The sequence below is a fragment of the Heteronotia binoei genome, chromosome 6 (assembly GCF_032191835.1).
Source record: "Heteronotia binoei isolate CCM8104 ecotype False Entrance Well chromosome 6, APGP_CSIRO_Hbin_v1, whole genome shotgun sequence".
Taxonomy (NCBI): Eukaryota; Metazoa; Chordata; class Lepidosauria; order Squamata; family Gekkonidae; genus Heteronotia; species Heteronotia binoei.
In genome coordinates, this window is record NC_083228.1 from 60721577 (window position 1) to 60743003 (window position 21427).

Consider the following 21427-nt stretch of genomic DNA (forward strand, 5'->3'; position numbering starts at 1 on the left):
TGTTCAGAAGTCCTTCTCTGAATATCTAAGAATTAAAACAACAATGTGAGTAACTTTGTGATTTTATACACTGCTTTTGAACTTCTTAGGGGCATTTGGCTGACCACTATAGGAAACAAGAAACTAAGCTAAACGCAGGGCTTTTTTGCAGAAAAAGCCCAGCAGGAACTCATTTGCATATTAGACTACACACTCCGGACATCACCATTGTTTCACATAGCGTTTTTGTAGAAAAAGTCCGCCAGTTATTCATTTGCATATTTGGCCACACCCTCTGACAACAAGCCAGCCAGAAATATGTTCCTGTGCATTCCTGCTCAAAAAAAGCCCTGACTAAACGGATCCTTGATCTGATCTAGTGGGCTGTTCTTGAAAATGGATCTCATCTCTCAGCCAGAAATGTATCATATTTTTGCAATGTTTCTTCATTACATGAGGATGACCATAGAGCTTAGAAAGGATGAGCATCACTGGGTATGATCAGACAAGGAAATTGCTGCGGTGGTCTTCTGGCTTTAAAAAAGCCAGTGCTCTTTGAGGCGTGCCATGGGAACCATACAGCCCCCACCCTGCTGCTGGGAGAGGGATGGGCCATACATGTGCAATAGGAGCATTCTGCTTCTGTGTGTGCGCAGTGTGTGCATTGCATGTCCTGGCCGTTCACTAGGAATGTTAATTTTAATTGGAATGTTTTTTTAAGTGAATGTGATTTTAAAATCTGTTGTATAATTTATTGTATGGATTGATGTTGTTAGCCGCCCTGAGCCTGCTTCGGCGGGGAGGGCGGGATATAAATAAAATATTATTATTATTATTATTATTATTATTATTATTGTTGTTGTTGTTGTTGTTGTTATTCAGACAGCCAGGAAACATGTTCTGCATGTGCTTCAGATATTTGCTACCAGTGACTGTTTAATCTGGTCCCAACCCATCCTATGATGAGGTAAGGATGGGCGGGCCACAGGAGGCAGATGTGCACGTGTGAACACACACATTAAATCTGGGAGTGGGGGTGGCCATGGTGAATCAAATCTGCCGAGTGATTGCACCCTCTTATCACCAAGGTACGCACTCGCAACTGAAATTTCTAATCATTTGCGGCAGCAGTATTCATTGTAGATAGGCCAGATAAATTTTATATAGAGAGTGCAATAAAATAATGACTGTTTTTGTTAATTTATTTTGGAATAAGAAGTATCAATCCAGGGTGAATAAAGTTGAGAGTTAAACTGTGGGAAACCCAATTGCAGCTGTGCATGGTCTCCATTTGGTCTTGTAGAGGAAACTGTTTTTAACACTTTTTATTCCACATGGATTTTTATTCAAAGTAGACAATGTAGAATAGAATGCAAAGCTGTTAATCCTGGAAGGGAATAATATTGGTACCTGTCTTTGCTTACTTTTTGCTTTTTGAAGACTATTAACAGTGCTTAAGGCAGGGTGAGTTTTGATAGGTGAAACTGTGCACAGATGGAAGGATTAAATCTACTCATTCCTTGCAGCACCTTGACCTGGATAGCCCAGACTAAACCATTCTTATCAGATCTTGGAAGCAAAGCAGAGTTATCCTTGGCTAGTATTTGGAAGGGCGACCTCCAAGGAATACCAGGCTCATGATGCAGAGGCAGGCAATGGTAAATCACCTCTGAAATGTCTCTTGACTTAAAAACAAGTCTAGCTCTCCACCTAGTGGTGCATAACACTAAAAAAGCTAGAACTTCTGGCTGCCAGACAATCTTAGGATCTTCTGGCTATACCACATATAATGCCTGCAACAACAACAACAACAACTCCTTGTAGCCCTGATTTCATGTAGTATCCCTACAATTCTGAATAGAGCAACTTGCCAGGTTTTTTCTTCAATGTCAAAAACCCATTACTTGGAATCTGTCATGATTTTGTATATATCCATTCTATTCTATTTTGTCTCTACCCTTTCAAAAACCAGTATTTTGCAATGTCTTACATTCCCCTATGGTCTATACAGCTCTATCTAACCAATATTTTTTCTACAATGCAGGGCACCATTAACAATGAAGATTTGAGGTACAGTTACCAAGTGCTGAAGAAAATGTGCTCTGCTCCATGTCCTATAGTACATCTTATATCACCTTAAATTTTTGCAATGTTAAAAAGTTTACTTGATATTAGAATTGGGCCTCGGTTCCCAGCCAGCCAGGGGGCTAGAAATTAGACTCTTGGCCAGGGCTTCTTTTTTAGCAGAAATGCACAGAATGCAGTTCCGGCTGGCTTGGCATCAAGAGGTGTGGCCTAATATGCAAATAAGTTCCTGCTGGTCTTTTTCTTCAAAAGAAGCCCTGCTCTTGGCCATGTCAGCATCCGGCAATTCTATCTGTACATTGTGGTTGTGGTTCTCAGACATAACTCTTTAGATCGTAGAAAAGCAAGAGATTGTTCCTTAGTTTTTTTCTTAGTAGTTCTTAATTTTTAATTCTGTGCTTAGCCTAATCATCTCTAATGCTGTTTAGTAAAGAGAAATGGTGCACCATGAAGTTCCAAACTGAATTTAGTCAATCCCAACTGAAATTTAAAATGTTCAGACTAAAAAATTCCTCAGACCATCTGCACACTCTATTATCTAGCATTAAGTTAACCATCAGCAAATTCTTCCCCATACACACTTTCAACATTGTAATTGTACATCACCTCAAGAAAACATATTAGGAGCATCAAAACTGAAAGCTGGTAAGGAAAGCTGAGGTACTGACCCCATACTTCGATGCATAATTTGCATTTACAAATTATAATCATATAACAGAATGACTGGTGCTCTGGCAAAGCAAGTCAGTTTACTAATAGGTTCTTAGTAAGAGTAATAGTATATACCATATGAGGCATGCTGGATCAAAGATGACATTTGAAGATCTTGTGAAAGTTTTACCTCAGCAAAACAACAAATGAATTTCAAGCCCTTGCCTGGGATTTATTAACAATGGCAGGCTCACCACCCCGTATTAAGCACTACAAAGTACTAAAACAAATGTGTCCAGGTATTTGTGGGGAAATCCTCTTGCAAGTTTTACTGGGATCTGCCCCTGAAGGGATTCTGTCATTGACCTTTACCAGTTTTTTTTAAAGTACCTGAATAAACTTCCAGCACAGAGAAATAAATATGCTTGGATTGTTGATAATAATGACAAGAATTCTGTGTACTGTGGAACTGTGTGCCTCTGTCATAACTGGTGAAGAAAAAGTATAGGCAGATTTTTACAGTCAAATATGGGAATGGGAATGCTGCCAAAAAAATCTCTTCACAAAAGGAAAATTATTTGTTTACAGTTGCTAGACACCCATGCTAATGAACAGCCAAAAGAAAAGATACAATATGTGTTGTGAAAAACAGGCTTCTTGTTTTACTAGCAGGAAATATAGAAGATGATAAATTTAACAACAAAGGCTTACAAAAGCAGCATTTTTCCAAATACTGCAATACTTGTTTCTGTGACATTTGAATCAATCCACCATCTGTTATTTATTTGACTGAAGATTTTTTTGTAACAGTTTCTGGGGAGAAAAAAGCGAGTAGGGAAAATAGCTGATTGTTAGTGTGTGCTATGGTCTTTACAAACAATTATAAAGATTTAAAACAATGTTTTCTTCAAAATTTGCTAACACAAAAATGAACCTTTGCAAAATTCAATGTGATTACAGGCTTGGGAAGGATGACAAAGAACCTTTTTTATTCCCTTGTCTCACTCCTCACCTCAGTATTGTTTTTTTAATGGGCGGGGGGATATTTTTCTCCTCCCCTGCAATTCCCAAATTCTTATCATTTTCAATAATTTTGAGTCTTCCCTTCATCTCTGAAATACTCATTGGACTTAGAGGGATTTGGACTTAGAGGCTTTGTTGTCTCTGAGCCTTGTTCTCCTCTCCATTTTCTATTTGTTCCCCAATTTGGCAGGAAAAACTGAGTCTCCAGGTCAGCATACCAAAGGGTGAACAGGCTGTGAGACAAAATTTTCTTCCCACCTAAAGTCATTTCTACAGGAAGAGATAGCTAGCCTAACCCCACCCTTTGCCTCCCTTCACTTCTAAGGCAGCTATAGGAGGGAGAGATTTGCAGTTGAATTAACCCTTCATATCTGTACAGGATATTATTCAACATCACTGCAGAGGGAAGTACAGCCACAGGTGAGGCTCTTTTTGAGATCCCAGTATTGTTTGACAAAGTTGGAGGATCTCTCTCATCAATAGAGACCCAATGCATGTTGCTGGAGAATATACTAGGAACTGTTTTGTTTTGGGAAGGGAAACTGACAGCCCACATGCTGTTTGCCTTCTGGACCAGATGTGGAACTTAAGTATTTTGATATAGTGATGCAAGATGCAACAGTAATGCTATATTAAACCAACCAGCCATTTTCTACATTCAATTTAGACAATAAGCTATGATGTAGCCTATAGTTCCCAGTGGCCTAGCCTATTATAAAAGGGTTGCACTTAAAAACTGTTCTATCTGCTATAACTATACATGGAGCAGTCAGCATGCAGAGGCTGTTTCAGGCAGTTTCAGTAGGACAAGGGCATAGAAGGATTTGGACTTAGAGACTGTTTCTGAGCCTTGTTCTCTCCACTTTCTAATGTCTCTAAGAAAATGAGGTAGTGGCCTTTCAAAATATATGTTAAAGAAGAGGGAATAGGGAGTGCTTTAATACACAGGTGGAGAACTTTCCTCATTCTTGCATATCTGCAGCAGCTGCCAAGTATTCTTGTGTACTGGAATACTACTGAGTGGAGAAAAACATGTTTTGTAGCAGGAAGTCAGTGATAGGGAGGTAACTAGAACTTGGGAAGGCAGAGCCATAAGGCTGGGGAAAGTGGATGTTTCTTTTTGTTCAGTACTATATATGAAATATGTACCGTACTTCTAAACATGCACCTCTTTTTTTTGTTAAACCTCAAATAAAAGTTAATTAAAACAAAAACAATAAAAAGAACAACATGCATCTCTTAAGTTACAGAAATGGGAAAGAAATGTGGACACAGGGGCCAATGGAGCAACAGGGTAGGATCTGTAACTCTTGCTGCATGCTCTTCTACTGCATTGCAGTGTTCACAGGAACTGGCAGGATCCCCAGCAGGCAGTCTGAAATCCTGAGCCTCAAACCTGACCTTCAAGCTCTGTTGCTATTTAACATTGCCCTTTAGCTTTGAACCAGAATGGCCATCACTTCAACTTCAGATTGCCTCTTGTGGATGTGGCTTTCTCAGTTTCTCATTCTGCCCTTGTTTGTGTTTGAACTTTGTTTGCTCCAGTTAATTTGCAACTTTGGATTCTCTATTCCAATGTCTTTAACCCCGAAGCTAACTACGTCCCTGTTGCCTCCTCTTCCAATAGTAGGTCTTCCAAAGCTGTGAGTGGCATGGAAGTCATGGAGCCAAATGGGAACTAACATTTTTAGCATTATTTCACTGTTGAATGGTGAAATGTTCTACCTGTATGAACACTGGTGTATTGTTTACATAGAAAGTTCTATTTGCAGAATAATAGAATCTCTTCAAATAAAACGATCAAACATTATAAATGTTAAGTTAAGAGGGCATACCATCTGCAGAAATTCAATTTCCGTTTGAAGAGCTTCACAGACATTTTCCATTTTGTCTTCTCGGTAACTCTCCAGTTCCTTTTTAAGCCTGCGCCAATATTAAAAACAAAAACCAAAAACCTGCTATGGTGAGACTGTCAACTGCATTCCCTTTTTCTTCAGAGCAGCCACAGCTTTTATTGACATTAGTAGGCTCTGGAGAATATCTTTAAAGTCCACTGAACTGTCAGTAATGTGTGGAACACATGTCAAGATCCATTTAAAAATCAGAACCAATGTTTTTTAGATTACTATTTGAAATAGATTACCTGAGAATGCATAAATCATTTTATAGCACCAGCAATAGGTTAGTGATAGAAAAAATCAGACAATCTCCAGGGAGAAAAATATATGCATATTTGTAATAAATGCTGTTAGAAAAGTCACAAGACTATGACATTTTCCCTGTGAGTTGTATGCCTGTTATAATCTTTGCAATTATACTTAGGTCATTCAAAAATGCCTTCATTTTTTAAAACTGTACACATTTGATTTGATTTATTTGATTTATATCCCACCCTCCCTGCCAAAGCAGGCTTTGGTCCATGCCTTTTACTGGCCTTTGTGGACTCTTGTGACTCTTGTTTCCCAAGCTGTATCCTTTATCTGAGGGTTACAATCCTCTCTTTTTGCATGCCAACAGATCTGGTAATACTTTCTTTAAGATTTTGTGGTGTATATTTTAAATGATGGACAACCTGTAGTACATCTCTCCCTCCAATTCACTTTAGTGAAATTTATGGAGCACACATTTTCATGCTTCAGTTGTTCAAAGCTATTAGCCAACTACAGGAAAAATCAACCCACAAAGTCTGGTGTATTATATGAGCGCTCAGCATTTGTATCTGGATTTGGACACTATCAAATAGTACAGCTTCTCATAAATTACTTTGCTTTTGTGTTCCTTTACAAAACCTCTTGGTAAGATATGGATATTATAGATTGTCTCCTCACACAGAAAATGCAAGTTAGCTCTTGAAAGATCCTCAAGTACATTAGCATGGAAATACAAGCAGAGGCTATGTCTCACTGTTGACACACATGAGGAAAAGGGAGGAATGTGCACCTTATGACAGACTATGACAAGTAATTGACCAATCCACATAATTTATCCAGACTGCTGGAAGAAAATCCTTAAAAAGAAAGATCCAGAAACAGTGCAAGGAATAGGGAGTCAGAGGATGAGCCAGTTCTTGTATTACAGTGGGTTTCAAGTTTCTGCTTTTTTATACTTTCTTTGGAACATCAGAGCACTGCAGAGAATTCTGATACATGTTCTAGTGTACACAATCTCTGTTCATGTGTGGCACTCTGTTTGGTCTCATTCATGTCATGCTTGAACGCAAAGCGAGACTAAGAACACATCCAACATGTTTCTGCAGCTGCAGGATTACAGGGAGGAGATCAGTGTGAGTGGATTAACTGTATTTCAGGGAAGCCTGCCTGCCATTGATGAACTCTGGATAAGTTCTTCAGAATCCTTGGGCTCCCTGGAACACAGTTTGAAAACACTGTTCCATTCATACATGATCCACAAAATGTGGAAAGCTATGTTCTTTCATTTGCAGTTTAAACGAAAAGTTTAGAAATACCTATTTAGTTAAAGCATATCCATAGAAGAGACAATAATATAGAACAGGAAGAGGAAGCTTCTTATCACACCAGGATTCACTCTCTTACATTTTGTAGTTATGTTGACCAGGAAGAGGAGCCCACATATATTATCGGGATTCACTCTCTTGTTGACCCCAATGAAGTGTCCTGTAGATCAACAGCAAAGGCTACATGGTTGGAGAGTACATGGGAGATCCATGATTGGATATCCTGGCATTTTAGTTTTTTTTAAAAAAGCTGTCACAAGGATACTCCAGATTTTGTTGGAATCATGATGCTGAATGATGGGATGCTGAACTTTCCCCCTCATGTCATTTTATAGATCAGATTTGCTTCTTCCCCTACCCTGCAGCTTAAAATGGGGATTTAAAATGTTTCAGTTTCACAATAGGTTCCACATGGTTATACTGTGGATATGTTATTTAATGCATGGATGAAGAGTTCCAAGAGCCAAGCTAATAAGTACGTAGTGGGTGGTTAATTTCAGCAACAGTGGGAAAAAAGAGCATTTTCCAATGAATAGGCTATAGTTTAGTGGAAGCATGACAAAGGGAAATGTACTAAAGTTTGGAGACTGTGTTCTTTTCCTCTGCCTTATTCAACACAGCCTCTGAACTTGTCTCAGAGTTCAGGATCGAAGAATAGTCAGACAGCTCATTAAAAAGTCTGGGCAGGAAATAGCTAAAGAGGAACAGAAATTGTGACTGATAGGGGAGTAGCAGCTTCTTTATATGGGATGCATTCCACTAGGAAATAAAAGATCTTTGAAAAGTAGGAGTCCTCATACTGGAGACCACCCATTATATTTGCTTAAGTGGATACCTGCTGGACCAAGGAAAAGCTATTTCAGATCTTTTAATGGCCCAAGGTATATGCAGCGATAAAATTATACTGCAGTCCTTGTCATACTTGCTAGGAGATAGTAAAATGGAAGATAAGTGTAAAGTTGTGTTAAATCCATTCATGATAATAGAAGTGCAATTTCTAGGGTCACTATGAATATTTTGGGACTGCTAAGTGGGCCCATATAAGAAAAAGGTTGCATTATGGTGATAGTAAATCTATCACAGCACTAAATCTAGTCCGAGGCTTGATATAACGTTAAGAGGATTCATATGCTTACTTTGTATAAAAGCAACATTTTTTTCTTGAATGTTACCTGGGGACTATTTCTCTTCCCCACAGAAGGTTATGTTAATCTAAATATTTGGATGTAGACTTAAGATGAAAGAAGTAATGACTTTGAGAAGAATTAGAGTGGGTTGGCTTTGTCAGCAACACATATGGAAGGCAGAAACATCTGCTTATCTCACAGTGCCACCTTGCACCATAAGGAAAGGTGGAGTATAAATGTTTTAATCTAGGCTTTTTTTTTTAGCAGGAATGCACAAAAACGCAGTTCCGGCTGGCTTGGCATCAGGGGGTATGGCCTAATGTGCAAATTAGCTCCTGCTCGGCTTTTTCTACACAAGCTCTGTGTGAAACAATGGTGATGTCAAGGGGTGTGGCCTAATATGCAAATGAGTTTCTGCTGGGCTTTTTCTACAAAGAAAGCCCTGCCTGTAAGGAAATAAAATAGTGAAAAGTTATATTCTGGCAGAATAGGCTATTCTACTTTAACATGATCTACAGGTGAAGGCAATTAGGTCTATGCAGGGCTTTTTTTTTTTTAGCAGGCATGTATAGGAACACAGTTCTGGCTGGCTTGGCGTCAGGTGATGTGGACTAATATGCAAATGAGTTCCTGCTGGGCTTTTTCTGCAAAAAGTCCTGGTTTTAATAAATAAATAAAAGTATTTTTAGGAAGACAGTAAGACAGTGCCATTTGATGCTTGATTTAGTTAGTATTTTTTAAAAAAAAATAAAAGCTAAGTAATTACTTTATGTGCCAGACAAATACACAAAACAGGGAATGTTTGTTAGGCTTAGGCTGCACATCAGTGTTGTGAGAAATTATGAAAGTTTATCATTTAGATAATAGCAGCAATAAAAAATAATGAAAATCATGCTTAGCCTGAAATGTAACTGTAACCATTCAGTAATACCAACAGTTTTGAGCACTAATCTTTGACTATCAATCTTCTGCTGGCATAAGAGGGAGGAGCCCCCCCCCCTTTGACCCTGCAAAGGTTATGCTGGGGGTTGTGGGATCTGCGTGGATGAAAAGCCCATGTTCAATGGGGCTGCTGTAAGAACAGGGTCAAGAGAACAAGGCATGATCACCCTTCCCTCCTGCACCACTGGAAAAGCTGAGTATAATTTATATTTAGTATATTTCAGCGCAAGATGCATATCCACACAGCTGAACTATAGACCTACCAGCAATGTGTTTCAGCTGTTTGTCAGTTAGCAACGTCAATATGAAATTAGTTCGAAATAATGATACTCACACCAAAACCAAGGGAAAAGAACACTATCTTGAAAGAATATACATTACAGTATTTCATAGAATGATATTGCTGGTTCTAGGGATATTTCAGGGTATTTTGTCAACCCAAGAATGGTACAGTTTTTCCAACTCTTTCCATTGGTTTGCAAATGGTACAACATAAGTTCATTGAAAGTAACTTGCAGCTGATATAGTACGCCCTCAAGGACCCCACAGCCTCTTCCTTCTCTGCACTGTCATCCTTCACTCGTTGGATAAGAATCATAGTTTATCCTCTCTTTCTACTCCTCTGGCCACAGAGGTTGTGGCTTAGTGGCAGAGTATCTGCTTGGCATGCAGGAGGTGCCAGGTTCAATCTGCTATATCTCCAGTTATAAGGACCTCTGCCTAGTATGCTGGAGTACTTTTTTCATCAGTCTGAGTAGCCAGTGCTGACCTTGATGGACCAACAATCTGATTCAGTATAAGAGAGCATCAAGATTTCTTCAGGCCTCTTTCAGTAGAGGGCAGTGAGCCGCACATATGCCCAATAGACCTCCCGGAACTCTCACAAGATTCCCATATCTTACATGAATTTTCACCCTCTCTGTGTTTAGTACCCTCCCCTGCAGATTGGATCCCAATTCTGCCTGTACTGCTCTGTGATGGTCTGCCCTACCATGGGAAACATTTTCTAATTCCTGTGTCACAATACATCATTACCTCTCTGGCACCCATTTCTTATGCTGCCCTAAGCTGTTGTGCGCATGGCAGCAACAGCCCTAACTGGAGCAAGAAAATGGTAGCGAATTCCAGAACTTCTAGAAAACTATTCAGCAGGGAAAGAAAACATGAATGATTTAACAAGATTGCCTTCATTATTTTTCATTCAATGAGAGGAAGAGCTATTGTTTAGATATATTCAGACAATAATAGCTCTTTTTTTTTGTTCCTTTAAGCAAAAAAAAAAAACCTTTTAAACCTTTAAGTAAAATAAAAACATTTAAAAATCATTTTAGGTACTGAAAGGATTTATTTTACTTGACTTTTCCCACCTCTTCTTCACTTTTTGGTATTCAACAATATCTATTTTTTAAATGTTCTTTGCCTAAAGAATGATGTTAATTTTCAAAAGCCTGGGACTCTTATAAAAGATATAATTTCCCATATTATATGCATCTCACTCCACAAAACAACTATCAGGTTCATGTTGCAATCAGTTTTAGTCTGAATGGGGCATACATATCTAAAAAGGAGGCAATATTTTAGGCCCAACACCCCGAAAAGAAAGTGGCATATCCTACTCATTATCTTATCTTCAAGTTCCATTTGCTTTTTCAAATGACCCAAGTTTTGCCCTCTTTGAAGTCTTTAGAAGGGTACAGAGAAGGTAGTTCATCTTTTACTGAGCAACTGAGCTTTATTCTCTAACATTATTAAAGTGGCTATTCATGCTCTGACCACCATAACAAGAGGACTTATGGATGTGATGTGATCCTCCAGCCAACTTTCCCCTTCCCACTTACCTACCCAAATACTCTTTTCAATAGGTTGAACCCTTGCCTAGGAATCAAGAGTCAACAACTGACTGCAAACAAGTGTTCCATGTTACAACATACAAGTAGCAGAAACAATATCCCAAAGGTTATAATATTCAGAAATTCTAAAAATACTGCTTTCCAGTATTAACCACATGTAGAGGATTCCCATGCATTAGCTGGGAGGAAGATCAGCTGGGACAAAGTAGAAGTTGATTGCACCTTTAAGACCAAGTTAGTTTTATTCAGAACATAATGTTTCGTGTGCATGCACACTTCTTCAGATGAGGAATGAGGTACAGTAAGCAAAGCCACATATAGCTGGTGGGGTTTGGAATGCCAAGTGGTACAAAGTTAAAAACCAATAGCAGAATAATACAATTAACAAATTCAGAAAACCTTTGATCTGGGTTGCATTAGCGTGGGAAACCATAAAACAGTAACAATGTCAGAATGTGAGAATGTCTGCTAATTATTCCATTGCTGATAAACCTGGGTCAAAAAGAAGGCATTTCTTTTTGACCCAGGTTTATTAGTAATAGAATAATTAACTGGCATTCTCACATTCTGACATGTTGCTGTTTTATGGTTTCCCACGCTAATGCAACCCAGTTCAAAGGTTTTCTGAATTTGCTAATTTTACTATTCTGCTATTGGTTTTTAACTTTGTACCACTTGGCATTCCAAACCCCACCAGCTATATGTGGCTCTGCTTACTGTATCTCATTCCTCATCTGAAGAAGTGTGCATGCACATGAAAGCTTACATTCTGAATAAAACTAACTTGGTCTTAAAGGTGCAATCGACTCCTATTTTGTTCTACTACTTCAGACCAACACAGCTGCCTATTTGGATCTATCAGCTGGGACAAAGAGAGAGAGAGATGCTCTGTACTCAGAAGCTTCCCCCAATCCACTACTGTTTGTTTACTTGGTATTTTTATATTGTAGGTCTGTTGGGGTGTCATGGGGGGGGGGGGAGTTGAGTAATTTGAGAATCAGTGCAGAGTTGATTTAAGACCTATAAGAGCTACAGTTTTATTGGAGAGTAATACACTAACAAAAATTCTGTTTCCCTATGTGGGTAGAATGCTTTCAAATAGTGTTAATTTACATGTTTTTGTAAGGAAGAGAACTTTAAGGGAGTGGTTAAAGATGCAAGCAATAGACTTCAAAGCTGAAATAGGTTAGCATCTGGGGAGTAATAGCACTTCTGTGTATACCTATTAAAACATAAGGGAAATGATGGATGGCCCAACAGTTCTTCCAAACCAAGTTTCCTGTGTTCGCATCTGCATATGGAATATTATTCCCAAGCAAATTTCCAATGTCAATCTTTACCCCAGAGCAAATTTTTATTGTTGGATTATAAACCTTGAAATTGGGGCTCATAATAGAAACTATGACACAGTTCTAACTATAATAGCTAAACTGGGAATTGATACTAGAAGTTTAGGAAATCAATGAGCAGATTGTCATTACAAAAACTCATTCTACAACCTATGGATTACTCCAGAGATGGATTTTTTTCTCCTGCTTATAAAATTTAACATAAAATTAAATTGAAAATATTTGCTCCAAACCAACAGAATCGTGGCCTTAGGCAATCCATTGTTAATATAAAGGATTTGTTCAGCTCTACTGGACATATTTTCTGGAAGATTTGTGTGAATGCACTGTCATTTGTTCTTTCATAGTTTCAATAATGAGCTTTCTTTTGCTATAATAAAAAATATAAGATCCTAGTCTAGTTTTTGCACATTAGTCAAATAAACAAAGCCCTCAAGTATTAAATAACAGAAACCAGGATTATGCTATTTTAATGCTATATCTAGGATTCTTATACCACAGGTTATATAAAAAATCCTTCATAAAATGCCTTTCTGTAATGGACTAGTGGAAGCAAAAGTGAGTGAAGGTAAGCTAAAAATCCCACCACTATAAAAAACTGAAAAAACTATAGTTACATTGAATCTTTCTATGAATATACAGCTTTAACCTGTCAATATTTTGTCAATACCTTTTTAAGCATTTGTTTATTTGAACATTTCTTCTTCACCTTTCTACCAAAGTATTTTCAACAGAGCTTCCTAAAGTCTTGGAATTTTCACAACTTCAGGCAGTCAGCATCACTAGGCTTCCCAACCCCCCTGCCCTGCCGAGGGACCCCCAAAATTACATCCTACTCCCCCGCTCTCAAAAAATCTGGGGGCAGGGGGGGGGGAAGAGAGAGAACATACCTTTAGGCATCATGTTGTAGAGCTTCTGATCTGTTTTAAAATATGTCCCTTTAAGGCTGCACAGGAAACAGGAAGGGCTTCATGGGAAAGTAACAGTTTCCATGGAGAACGGCCCCTCCCTTTCTTTTCCTGTGCAGCCTTCCTTTCGTTTTCCCAGTAAGCACATTCTGCTGGAAGAAGACCAAGTACGGTAAGTGTTTGTGTGTGTGTGAGAGAGAGAGAGGGAGGGGGCAGGGAGGGGGATTCCCTGGTATGGAGGCCCTCCCCCTCTTTAGAAACCATGGCGGGGGGGAGGAAAATGTCTACTGGGCACTCTGTTATTCCCTATGGAGAATGATTCCCATAGGGAATTGATCCGTGGGTATTGGGGGCTCTGTGGGGGCTATTTTTTGAGGTAGAGGCACCAGATTTTTAGTATAGCATCTAGTACCTCTCCCCAAAATACCCCCCCAAGTTTCAAAACGATTGGACCAGGGGGTCCAATTCTATGAGCCCCAAAAGATGGTGCCCCTATCCTTCATTATTTCCTATGGAAGGAAGGCATTTAAAAAGGCGTGCTGTCCCTTTATACGTGATGGCCAGAACTCCCTTGTAGTTCAATTATGCTTGTCACATCCTTGTTCCTGGCTCCACCCCCAAAGTCTCCTGGCTCCGCCCCCAAAGTCCCCAGATTTTTCTTTAATTGGACTTGGCAACCCTAAGCATCACAGACAATAATTCACATTCAAACATCAATAAAATGATACTAAGTATCAGTAAAAATGAGCAGAGAACAATTAACATGAATTAAAAGTTTACGTAAATGCATCCCACAATTATTCCACAATTAAAAGCTTATAAATGCATTCCACTAAAGGCCTCTCTTCAGTAGCCACCCTCTTAACCTTGAAAGATGGGGATAATTGGAGGAGGGCCTCTAATGATACAAGGACAGACAGACCTTTCAATATCTTGGTCCCAGACCTTGAAATCACAACATGGGGAAAATGCTGTCCTGTCATTAAAATAAAATAAAATAAGCAGTTCTTCTTTTTGGTAAGTGTTTTCCATCTTTTGAAAAACATATAGTTTCCAGTAAATTACTTTTGCACAGCTTGATTCTCCCTGTTGCCCTATTATGTTTGATTTAATTATTATTAATACATATTTTCACACATTTATCTCCCACATTGGCAAAGTACTAATCCTAAGAACACTTTCTTAGTAAGCTCTTTTGAATACACCTAAACAGATTCTGAGAAGAACTGCTTGAGTTTGCTCTCTCAAAACCTTTAACAGCTGATATAGATGCTACAGACAATAACAGCTGGTATAGATGCTACAGACAATAGCCCACATTTAGCATCAATGCAAATATGGATGTTTCTGCATCATTCATGTGGGGGAACATCTAATTGGGCCAGATTCTCAAAGGTTGTCCTGGTCCATTCATCCATCCATCTTTAATTACTGCTACTACCCCTACTACCACTACTACTATGATGACGACGTACTTGGGAGGGATTCTGAATTGTTAAAAATCATTTTGCTGCCTCTGGTTACAAACGTGTGTGTGTGTTTGGTGTAGTCCTTTTTTAAAAACTGGTTAGGTGTTACTTGGGATTTTCTTATTGCTTCTTTTATTTTTATAGTAGGTTTTCATGTAAGTCACTGTGATCTAATGGAAAGTGTAATCTATATATGTATTAAATAAATAAAATTTCAAATCCCTCATGCTGATACCCAGTCTGGGAAGGACCCCCACACATACAAATTACCTTCCCTCTTTCTTGGGTAAGTGTGGCTTCTGGAAAACTGGGTGTTGGCCTGGATATCCCAGATTAGTTGTTACTTCAGGTTCTCTGTGTAGCCGCAGCAGTGGGTCCATGCTGCATAGGCAAGAGTGCCCACAGAGGGAGCAAGGAGGATTCCCCCAGAATTTTAAATTTAGTGGTATAAAGAGTATAAACAAGCAGGTGATCTGAGATTACAATAAATAGACCTCCCCCCCATTATGGCTCTGAGTGCCCAGGTGCATGGAGGATTTTTAAAATACATGAGTCTGAGCACTGTCAATACAGACAACATAAATCAGACAAGCCGTATCACAATATGGGTGTCTCAGATCCTCATATGGCAAACATCTAGAACAGATAAGTGCATACTGAGATAAAGTTTAGTCTCTTGGGGAAGTGTTTTGGTATTGTAGGAGTCCTAAAAACACAAGTAGCTGGTAACTAGAATGGCTGATCAAAGTGGTCTTCTTTATGCTAAACCTTTTAAGATCCAACAAATAAACTTTCCTGAAGAAAAAAAAACCCTATGCTTTATGGAATGTTTTTCTTTGACTTTTATTTAACTCCTTGAAGCTATGTGTGTTGTTAAAGCTGCTTTGAAGCTGGTGACTAGCATACTGGGACTACAGTGCGATTCTGCAATTGATTTTTCTGGCCAGGAGATAAGGCAATATTTTGTCCTGGCACTTAATCATATAATGCGGTAGGATAATAGTGTCTCTTCAAAGAATGAAGCATTCTAGTTTTAAGGCTCTGTGGATCTTTGCTGTCAGTGGACTGCATTTTGTAGCTACAATGCTGCTTTCAGACTGGTAGGACCCTTCAAAGCCTCTGAATCCTTGGTATGACACCTAACCTGCCAAACTGATGTGAAACTTACTGTATTTTTGTGAAATTTCTGCTACTTTTTAGTCCTTTCATCCTATCGAAGCCCTCTCAGCAGTGTTTTTTAAAGTATTCTTTTGCTGTTATTCAACAGACATTTTTCTGTGCCTTTTAATATCAGTATGAAAAAGACAGAATAAATACAAATTTAACCTTAGAACATTTCCAGCGGCATCTGGATCAAGGTGGCGTGGCAGTGCTGATGTTGTTAGACCTGTCGGCTGCGTTCAACACAGTCGACCATTGGTTACTGACCCGTCGGCTCGCCGACGCAGGGATTAGGGGGTTGGCCTTACAGTGGCTTTCCTCCTTCCTTGATGGACGGGGACAAAGGGTGGCAATTGGGGGAGAGCTGTCCCAGAGGCACTCACTAGATTGTGGGGTGCCGCAGGGAGCAGTTCTCTCTCCGATGTTATTTAACATCTACATTCGCCCCCTTGCCCAGATTGCCCAGAGGTATAGGCTGGGGTGTCATCAATATGCGGATGACACCCAGCTCTATCTACTAATGGATAGATGGCCTGACTGCGTCCCAAAAAATCTGGACTGGCGCTGCAAGCCGTGGCAGGTTGGCTCAGGCTGAGTGGGTTGAAGCTGAATCCAACGGAGGTCCTTTGCTTGGGTTGTGGCGCTCTGGGAAGGGAAATTCCTCTCCTGGTTTTTGACGGTGTGTCGCTGAAAGCGGTGCACTGGGTCAAGAGCTTGAGGGTTCTACTGGAGCCTTCATTGTCAATGGAGGCCCAGATAGTGGCCACTGCCAAATCTGTGTTTTTTCATCTTAGATGGGCGAGGCAGTTGGCCCCCTTCCTCGAATGCCAGGACCTAGCAACAGTGATCCATGCAACGGTCACCTCAAGACTGGATTACTGTAATGCCCTCTACATGGGGATGCCTTTGTGCCAAACCTGGAAACTGCAGCTGGTGCAGAACGCAGTGGCTAGGCTATTGTTAGGGATCCCGAAGTGGGAGCACATACGGCCAGGGCTGCATGGGCTGCACTGGCTGCCATTTGCATACCGGGTTCGGTGCAAAGTGCTGGTTATTACCTTTAAAGCCCTATATTTTTGAGGGCCTGCCTTCCTGAGAGACCGTCTCTCCCCATACGAACCCTAGAGAGCACTGAGGTAAGCGGGAAAAAACCAGCTGAATATCCATGGGCCGAGGGAGGCCAAATTGAAGAACACAAGGGAACAGGCCTTCTCTATCACAGCTCCACACCCGTGGGATCAACTTTTGGACAAAGTGCGGGCCTTGCGGAGTCTTGACCAATTCTGCAGGGCCTGCAAGACTACTCTTTTTAAAATGGCCTTCGCTGAATGCTAAGCAAATGATAAATTCGGTGCTGTTGCATTCCGCCATCAATTTATTAAAAACCTGTAATTTAGCACCATAACTGTTAATTTTAATTGGAATGTCGATTTAAATGATGGTTTTATAATGTAGTATTTATTGAATTATATGATTTTATTGTATTGTATTGAACTAATATGTTGTGAGCTGCCCTGAGCCTGCTTCGGCGGGGAGGGCGGGATATAAATAAAAAGTATTATTATTATTATTATTTGTTATATGAAAATTCAGATGAGGGCTATCTTCCTTCTAGTTATCCATTGGTAAGTCATGCTGGGTTGGATCCAGTCTTTCATTCCACTTGAGCAAACTGCACTATTGCATGCACAAGCATTCTGCTTATTCTTCCTCCCACTGCGGCCTGTGGCAGGCTCCCTATGTTATTCCTGAGAGTCTACCAAAGACCGGGATTGGCAAGAGCAAAGCATCCTGCGGTGAATGGAAGGTGAATGGAAAGGTTCCATTTGGTGAATTCAGTGCAGAGCAGCCAATCCAAAAATGAATTATAGAGCAACCTCACCAGAGAGGTGTGCCTGGCCCCTTCATTGTTGGTCTTCAGGAGACAGCTGAAGACAGTTTTATTTATGTCTGCATTTGACTGATTAAGTTTTTATTTGGTGACAGTTCTAACTGGGGGTTTTAAATTGTGATCTTCTATGTTTTTTAATAATTGTTGTTTTATTTATATTATAATTGTGTTTTTATCATCATTTAGCTACATTGTAAACCACCTAGAGTTTGGCAGCTAATAAATACTCTACATTAAAGAAATAAATAAAGTGTTAATGAAGCTCTCATAATACTGCTACAAAAATGTATCCATGAAAATGACCTGCATGTTTCAGCCCCCATCCCCTTTAGTTTTAATAATGGGTAAACCTATTTCAAGGTTCAGCTTGCATCTGAATTATAGAGAATGTGGCTGGAGTGTGAAGCACTCAGTCTGCACAGTGAGATCTTGGACTGACTCCTGAAGACGATCGCTAAGTGAGCTGAGTCATTGCAAATTTCAAAGGCTCTTTAAATTGTCAAGGTCTTCAGTAAGTATCTTTTCCTGAAAGATGATGTGACATTTCTTTCTTTTCATTCTGCTACAAAATAAGTCAAGGAGGGACTCTGCTTCACATACATTGCATTCATGATTGCCCAGTTCAATGCCTTGTATTATCTCTGCTCTAGACAACTGTGACCTGATTTGACATCCATTCCTTGGATGCTTTTACTGTCTCTAGATGGTGGTGGTTTCTCACTTCTCTCCCCCGCTCCTTTGTTATTACAATTAGCACATTCATAGCCTACACAGTATGTGCTAGCCAGTAGAAAGCAGGGATGCTGAGTACTTAAAGTCTGGTCATTCAGACTTACTATGGCAGAAATCTTCAGTTACACCCCAGTTGAGCCCCATATTGAATTGCATCAAAGTTGAACCTTAATTACTTAATTACTAAAATGAGATCTGTTTCTTGCAAGCCAATGAATGTCCATTTCAGGGTATATAGGGAAATCCGCTGTCATAAACATTTTCTAAGGTTCCTCCTCCAACCAAAATGGTGATGAAAGAATAATTCTGATATATGTTGTCTCATTATGACTCTCATTATCACCTCTAAGGTTATTAGTGGTCAGGGACCTATATATCTTCAGGACTGCCTCTCTCAAAATGCCCCTGGAAGAGTATAATGCTCTAGAAATAAGAACCTTCTGGTGGTCCACGGCCCAAGAGAGATCTAACTGCCCTTTTCGGCGCAGCCCCCCACCTGGTGGAATTCTCCGCCCGGGAGCATCAGGATTTATTACCTTTCCTTTGGGCTTGCAAGGCAGAGATATTCTGCCAAGCATTTGGTTGAGGACAGCAATGGTCTGGCACTCTCACATCCCTTCTTCCCCCTTTCCTCCATATTCTCTCCATCCAGTGGGCTGGTGGATATGGAAATTATCCATCATCTGATGAAGTTTTAAAATGTATTTAAAATGTTATTTTAATTCTATTATGGATTGTGTTCACTCTTGATGTAAGCCGCCCTGAGCTCTATTTGTAAGGAATGGGTGGCCTAGTAAACAAAAAGTAATAAATAAATAAATATTGACCATTCTGTTGTGGGAAACAGAAAACCACCCGATCTCATCTGCAGACTTTACCTGCCCTTTGAAAGTATTTCAGCATCTCAAAGCCTATGTTATCGATGCTGCTGGTTGGTTTTGAGTGCTATGCTATCTGATTGGACAGCGGAATCCAGGTTAATTACATTGTCATTAATTATAGAGCTGGTGTAATATAGTTAGCTACTAATCTGGTCATCTAGGAAATTCCAGGACCCAATGTCATCTAGGCAATGGCCTAAGTGGGCCTGCAGAGGTTATTATCTCTCTTTCTCTGCCTCCTATGTGCAAAGTAGGGCTTTGCCAGACCATTGCTCTTCTCAGCCAAATGCTTGGCAGAACATCTCTGCCTTGTAAGCCCTAAGGAAAGGTAAGAAAGCACTGAGAGCCAGTTTGGTGAGTGGTTAAGTGCAAGGACTCTTATCTGGGAGAATCGGATTTGATTCTCCACTCCTTCACTTGCAGCTGCTGAAATGGGCTTGAGTCAGTCATAGCTCTCACAAGAGTTGTCCTTGAAAGGGCAGTTTCTCTGTGAGAGCCCTCTCAGCCCCACCCACCTCATAGGGTGTCTGTTGTGGGGGAGGAAGATAAAGGAGATTGTGAGCCACTCTGAGATTCAGAGTGGAGGGTGGAATATAAATCCAATGTCTTCTTCTTCTTCCTCCTCCTCCTCTTCCTCTTCCCTGCTTTAATAATACAAATTAAGTGTATCAAGTTGCAACTAATTTATGGGGACCCCTCAACAGGTTTTCAGGGAAAGAGATGGGCAGAGGCGGTTTGCCATTAGCTTCCTCCACATAGCAATCTTGGTCTTCCTTGGTGGTTTCCCATCCAAATACTCAACTATGTATAGTCCTGCTTAGCATCTGAGTTCTTGTGATCTTGGGCTATCCAGGCTGCTACTGACCTGCTTTACAGGAATAATTATCAGATGGCATAATTATGTGAAACACTTTGAACACTAAAAACAGAGTGGAGTCATGTAACAGCACTATAGCATGCCATTATCTATACAAATAAAAGTGGTTTGCTTATGGTCATACTATAAGTCATCTGATTTTTAATTAGTGTATCTACATTATTCTTTCAAGAAATGTTCCACAGCATAACGTCATGGGGCAGAGCTAATGTTAGTGTAGTGTTTAAGAGTATCACATTAGGATCTGGGAGATGTTGAAATCACCACCCTGCCATTGGAAGCTTGCTGTGTGATCTTGGCCCAGCCCCAGTCACATACTCTCAGCCTCACTTACCTCATAGGGCTGTTGTGAGAATAAAATGGAGAAAGGTAGATGGTTGTAAACTACTTTGGGTCTTATTGGGGAAAAGATTAGGTTTAAACCATGGGAAGGATTTAGGACTCTTGTGTGTGGAGGAAGATAGCAGTTAATGCAAGGAGTGGGGGAAGACAGCAATTATACATTACCTTAAATGTTGAAGTGAGAGATTCTTAAATTAAACCAGTCTGCAAATCACTTCCACCAACCTAGAAATTAGATATAGTTAATGTGTAAAGAGGCAAAAGTATTTGCAGCGCTGGCATTCAGAGAAGAGATTATTCTTGGCACATTTACTTTCTTAGGTTCTCTCCAAAAGATTTTATTTTTCTGTGATGAGAGATGATAAGGCTTCAGACTATTATGCCCTTTCAGCTCTTGGGCCTTCTGTTATGAAGTACTTCTGCCATTGGAGGTCCTATGCATTGTGACTGTTCAGTCCTTTAGCCCTAGTCCCAGATTCTAGAGGAGGGTATGAGTTAGACAGTGGTTATTCATGAGTGATTAAAGGTATTCTGTACATTATTTATTATAATTTATTTGTTTTATTCAATTTTTATCCCACCCTCCCAGCAAGCAGGCTTAGGGCAGGTTATAATTCACAAAGTAATAATAAAATTTAGCTAAATAAAATTGTATTATGATTAAAATGACAAACAACAATCAGAG

At 39.8% G+C, this 21427-nt stretch overlaps 1 protein-coding gene across 1 annotated transcript in view; it reads right to left on the reverse strand.

Annotated features, from left to right (window-relative positions):
- Positions 1 to 3354: 3354 nt before the first annotated feature.
- CCDC172 (coiled-coil domain containing 172) overlaps positions 3355 to 21427 on the reverse strand; it is a 58789-nt gene continuing 40716 nt past the window's right edge. Inside the window, exons 7-8 of the mRNA XM_060241562.1 lie at positions 5574 to 5661; positions 3355 to 3528 (exon numbers count right to left, since the gene is read on the reverse strand). Coding sequence (XP_060097545.1) covers positions 3493 to 3528; positions 5574 to 5661 — 124 coding nt within the window. The 3' untranslated portion in view covers positions 3355 to 3492. The remainder of the gene's footprint in view (positions 3529 to 5573; positions 5662 to 21427) is intronic.